This window comes from Bison bison, unplaced genomic scaffold, assembly GCF_000754665.1.
Source record: "Bison bison bison isolate TAMUID 2011002044 unplaced genomic scaffold, Bison_UMD1.0 scf7180017864037, whole genome shotgun sequence".
NCBI classification, from domain to species: domain Eukaryota; kingdom Metazoa; phylum Chordata; class Mammalia; order Artiodactyla; family Bovidae; genus Bison; species Bison bison.
In genome coordinates, this window is record NW_011494609.1 from 12,608,496 (window position 1) to 12,614,464 (window position 5,969).

The 5,969-nt window shown below is 40.3% G+C and overlaps 1 protein-coding gene across 6 annotated transcripts in view; it reads left to right on the forward strand.

The window, feature by feature from the left end:
- Positions 1-5,969, forward strand: part of NEK11 (NIMA-related kinase 11) — a 276,447-nt gene that overhangs the window by 68,433 nt on the left and 202,045 nt on the right. For all 6 annotated transcript variants that reach the window (XM_010834960.1, XM_010834964.1, XM_010834962.1 and 3 more), the window contains one exon: positions 1,921-2,039. In XM_010834960.1, the coding sequence (XP_010833262.1) occupies positions 1,921-2,039 (119 nt within the window). The remainder of the gene's footprint in view (positions 1-1,920; positions 2,040-5,969) is intronic.

Below are 5,969 nucleotides of genomic sequence, written 5' to 3' on the forward strand. Positions count from 1 at the left end.
ACTGTTTCCCCATCTACTTCCCATGAAGTGATGGGACCAGATGCCATGATCTTCGTTTTCTGAATGTTGAGCTTTAAGCCAACTTTTCCACTCTCCTCCTTCACTTTCAACAAGAGGTTTTTTAGTTCCTCTTCCCTTTCTGCCATAAGGGTGGTGTCATCTGCATATCTGAGGTTATTGATATTTCTCCCAGCAATCTTGATTCCAGCTTGTGCTTCTTCCAGCCCAGTGTTTCTCATGATGTACTCTGCATATAAGTTAAATAAGCAGGGTGACAATACACAGCCCTGATGTACTCCTTTTCCTATTTGGAACCAGTCTGTTGTTCCATGTCCAGTTCTAACTGTTGCTTCCTGACCTGCATATAGGTTTCTCAAGAGACAGGTCAGATGGTCTGGTATTTCCATCTGTTTAAGAATTTTCCACAGTTTATTGTGATCCACACAGTCAATGGCTTTGGCATAGTCAATAAAACAGAAATAGATGTTTTTCTGGGGGGTTTATAGTTATGTAAAATTCTAAGCATAAGGGAATTATTCCTAGTTTTATGTGGGTACATATTAATATGTAATGTAACATAATAAGAACAATTTTTAGGTAATATTTAGGTAATATAATAAAAGCTAATACCCTTTAGAAGAATTTTGTTCTGGTGTGAGACAAAGTGCTAAATACAGAGTTTCTTCAGTAAACACTGATGGGAGTAGCAAGAACTGAGCTCTACTGTGCTGTGCACGAAGTGAGTAGGCAATTTAAAGGGAGAGTAATGGAATGGATAAAGTCCACATAAAATGGACACAGTGCTGACAAAGGTCCCTATAGTCAAAGCTGTGGTTTTCCAGTAGTCATATATGAATTTGAAAGTTGGACCATAAAGAAGGCTGAGCGCTGAAGAACTGATGCTTTTCAACTGTGGTGCTAGAGGAGACTCTTGAGAGTCCCTTGGACTGCAGGGAGATCAAACCAGACAACCCTAAATATTCATTGGAAGGACTGATGCTGAAGCTGAAGCTCCAGTACTTTGGCGACCTGATGGAAAGAGCTGACTCACTGGAAAAGACCCTAATGCTGACCCTAAGATTGAGGGCCAGAGAAGAGGGTGGCAAAAGATGAGATGGTTGGATGGCATCACCTACTCAATGGGCATGAATTTGAGCAAACTCTGGGAGATAGTGAAGGACAGGGAAATCTGGTGTGGTGCAGTCCATAGGGTCACAAAGAGTTGGACATGCCGTAGTGACTGAACAACAATGGAGTGGAGGCAGAGGAGGGAATGCAGGCAGGGGCCTAAGCATTCAGGGAGCTGAAATATGACTCAGAAAGTGGGAAGGCAGTTGGTTCCTCCGAACCATTTGATTTTGCTAGCTGGCACTTATTGAAGTTGGGCTCCTGCCCTCCCCAGTGAGTAGGGAACAGGGGCTCCATCTTGAGGTGTGGCTGGAACAATTTTTTTTGGCAGCCTTGAGTTTTCTCAAACAGGCACATTATGGGGGACTATGGTCATCCTAGGAATGTGACTTCGAGCTGTTAGAAATACGTTAACATTTGTTGAAGTCTTTTTTGACCAAAGGGGATGCCTAGTTAAGAAGAGGGCTCCAGAGGCTGGCAGCTTTTGGCCAAGTTGAGAGGTCTTGCAGTGATAGTATTAATAACTGAAAGTGAAAGTGAAGTCACTCAGCTGTGTCCGACTCTTTGCGACTCCATGGACTGTAGCCCGCCAGGCTCCTCTGTCCATGGGATTCTCCAGGCAAGAATATTGGAGTGGGTTGCCATTTCCTTCTCCAGGGGATCTTCCCGACCCAGGAATCAAACCCAGGTCTCCAGCATTGGAGGCAGATGCTTTAACCTCTGAGCCACCAGGGAAGCCCTTAATGGAAACATAAATATATGTATATACACACACACACTGTTTTGTTTCAGGGTCGAGATCTGGACTGTAAAATTCAAGAATATAAAGAAGCTGGAAAAACCTTTCCAGAGAGTCAGATAATAGAATGGTTTATCCAGCTGTTGCTGGGAGTTGACTACATGCATGAAAGGTATGTTCATTTGTTACTGAGGCAACAGGGTTTTTTTCACAGTCATGTCTGAACATGAAAAATGAAATTTGGGAGGTAGTTTGGGAAATTTGGAAAGCAAGTTTCATGGAACTTGCTTCCATGAAAAGGAGGCAAGTCCAAAGGTAAATGACTATACTTAGACATCTATGATACGCTTTTTTTTATGAAAAAACTGTCAAATGATTATACCTAGAGGATTTACTTGATTACCTTTTTTGTTGTTCTAAAAATTGCACTGACTTTAAATACAAAACAGAAACTTGTACTAAACATATTTCTCTATATCTGATCCTATCCTGTGAGCCATAAGCATTTCTTTGGTACCTTTAGCATACTATTTTTATTTATACATTTATTACAATTTATTACATCTTCCAGCAGGCTTGAGCTGTGAATACCCTAGCATGCTGCATATAGATTGTGGGGTTACTTTGGAGTGTGTCAGTGCACATCTAAATGTGCTCACTCACGAGATGAGCTAAGGAATTAAGGCAGAAGATATATGTTCAGACCAAAAGTCAGTTTTGACATTAAGTATCTGATAAAGACAGTCAAAGTAGGCTATATGGGTTCAACTATTTATAATTTACCTTTGCAGTATTGGCCTCAATTTTTTTTTTAATGTTATACTATTTTTCCTACAGGTCAAAAGCAAGATGTTTTAGATGTTAAATGTTTTATAGACCCATAATATGATAAGAATGCATTTGAAAAGATGAACATACATAGACAAATAGAAGTAGATGCTTTGAGGGATCCATGTTAGCTTTCAACTTAGGAATGGTAACAGTCTTCTTAAACAGAAGTGGAAGTTTGTAGGGTACACCAAGGCCTGGAAATCCATGAATGTCAAATAGTTTAAATGTGTCATCTGTGCTTTCTGATGGCATAAAAAGTAATTAATTATTTGGTGCTCCTTCTTCTGCTGATTATCTATATCTTCTGAAACACATGCTTGATAAGACAGCCACTGACTCTATTGACAATTCACAACAATCTTTTGAATGGTGTCAAACTATCCTAAGAGACAATGATAAAAGAATATGAAACAATCTTTTAATAAACCACCAAAACTGCTGAATATAAGACTTCTGTGTACATACAGTTATATTTGTATTCCTTTTATTTTCTCTACTATTCCTTGGCATGTTTGTTAACTTAGACATAGGGAAAACAGCACCTATAAAGATGCCAACTTTGATGTTCAGTGTACAAAATACAAAAGTGAAATCTGGTTGATTTAGGAACCCAAACATTTTTGATGTATTTTGGGTTGGCTAAGTAGTAGTTAAAATAAATGAGTTTAAAATAATCCTTTAAAGAGAGGATTTAAATTTGTTTTGAATCCTTCAGCATTCTAAGAAAGTCATTAAATAAGGCTAAATATTTGGGTATTTATGGATATATAGATCTGAAATACCATAATTTGTGATTCAGATAATTAACTGATACGTCTTTCATTATTTTTTTTGTAACCAGTTATTGCAAAGTTTTTCTCTACAGATGGAGAAATTTCAATTTTATACTTAAATTTATTGATTCACTTATTAAATGATATTAAGAGTTGGGAAGATTCTCTGGAGAAGGAAATGACAACCCATTCTTGCCTGGGAAACCCCATGGACAGAGGAGCCTGGTAGGCTATAGTCCATGGGGTTGCAAAAGAGTTGGACACGACTTAGTGACTAAACAACAAAATAACAAAACAAAAAATAAAGCCTAACTTCTTCTGGTTCAAGATGGCAGAGTAGAAGGATATGGACTTATCTCCTCCTGCAAGAGCACCAAAATCACAACTAGATGTTGAACAACCATATACAAGAGAATGCTGGAACCCAGCAAAAAAAGATATTACACATCCAAAGACAAACAGGAAGCCACAGCCAGGTGATGGCAATCATGATAAAATCAAATCCTATACCCACTGGGTGGATGACCCACAAACTGGAGAACAATAATGCCAAAGCACTCCTCCCACTATTGTGAAGGTTCTGAATTCCATGTCAGGCTTCACAGCCTGGGGGTCTAACAAAGGGACTGACCTTGAAGGCCAGTGGGATTTGATTACAGGACTTCCACAGGACTGGGGGAAACAGAGACTCCAGCCTTGGAGGGCACAACAAAATCTTGCATGCACCAAGACCCAGAGGAAAGGAGCAGTGACCCCACAGGAGACTGAACCAAAGCCACCTACTAGTGTTGGAGGGTCTCCTGTGGAGATGTGGCTCGGCAAGGGCATACCACAGGGATGGGGCACTGGCTGCAGCAGTCCTTGAAGGTCCCTTTGGTGTAAGCCCTCATGAAGGTAGCCATTAGCCCTACCAAAGAGTCTGCAGACCCCAGGGCTGGGTCGCCTCAGGCCAAACAACTACCAGGGAGGGAGTGTAACCCCACCCATCAGCAGATAACTGGATTAAAGCTTTACTGAACAAGACCTTGCCCACCAAAGCAAGACCATTTTTCCATCACCAGTCCCTCCTGTCAGGAAGCTTACACAAGCCTCTTAGCCTCCTCCATGAGAGCAGAGACATTACTTTGCCTACAAATGTCCATATAGTCAAAGATATGGTTTTTCTAGTAGTCATGTATGGATGTGAGAGCTGGACAATAAAAAAGGCTGAATGCCAAAGAATTGATGCCTTCAAACTGTGGTGCTGGAGAAGACTCTTGAGAGTCCTTTGGATGGCAAGGAGATCAAACCAGTCAATTGTAAAGGAAATAGGTCCTAAATATTCATTGAAAGGACTGATGCTGAAGCTCCAATATTTTGGCCACCTGATGCAAAGACCTCATTGGAAAAGACCTGACTCATTGGAAAAGACCCTGATGCTGGAAAAGATGAAAGGCAGGAGGAGAAGGGGGCAACAAAGGGTAAGATGGTTGGACAGCATCACCGACTTGATGGACATGAGTTTGAGCAAGCTTTGGGAGATGGTGAAGGACAGAGAAAGCTGGTGTGCTGAGGTCTGTTGGGCTGCAAAGAGTCAGACACAATTGAGTGACTAAACAACGACAAATCAGAGGGCAGACAGAAGCAGCAAGAAGAACCACAGTCCCACAGCAGCTAGAAAAAATACCACATTACAGAAAGTTAATTAGGATGAAAAAGCAGAAAGTTATGTCCCAGATGCAGGCATAACATAAAACCCCAGAAAAACAACTAAAGAATTCAGAATAATGGTAGTGCAGATGATCCAGGATCTCAGGAAACAATAGAGAAGATGCAAGAAATGTTTGCCAATGACCTAGAAGAACTAAAGAGCAAACAGAGATGAATAATATGCTAGAAGGAATCAATAGCAGGATAATTGAGGCAGAAGAAAAAACAAATGACCTGGAGGACAGAATGGTGGAAATCATTACCACAGAACAGAATATAGAAAAAGAATGAAAAAAAAAAAAAAAATGAAGACAGCCTAAGAGACCTCTGGGACAACATTAAATCTACCAACATTTGTATTATAGGGGTCCCAGAAGGAGAAGAAAGAGAGAATGGACCTGAAAAATATTTGAAGAGATAATAGCTGAAAACGTCCCAAACATGGGAAAGAAAATAGTCAATCAAGTCCAGAAACACAGAGACTCCCAGGCAAGATAAACCCAAGGAGGAACACATCAAGACACATAGTAATCAAGCTGACAAAAATTAAAAACAAAAAAAAATATTAAAAACAATTTAAACCCCAAAGAATGATTCTTTTAGCACATGGCATGGACACATGAATAATGACGTGTGAGTATTCACAGTTCATTCAAAGCTACCTTGAAGGTATAGCCCTGAAACTCCTTCCTTATGCTATGTTAACACAAAACCCTAACCTCAGTGACTTAGGACAGTCAGTTCCTGCTTTTGTTGCCTATTGGCAGGTGCAGATCCACTTTAAGTCTTCCTGTCTCACTGTCTACACT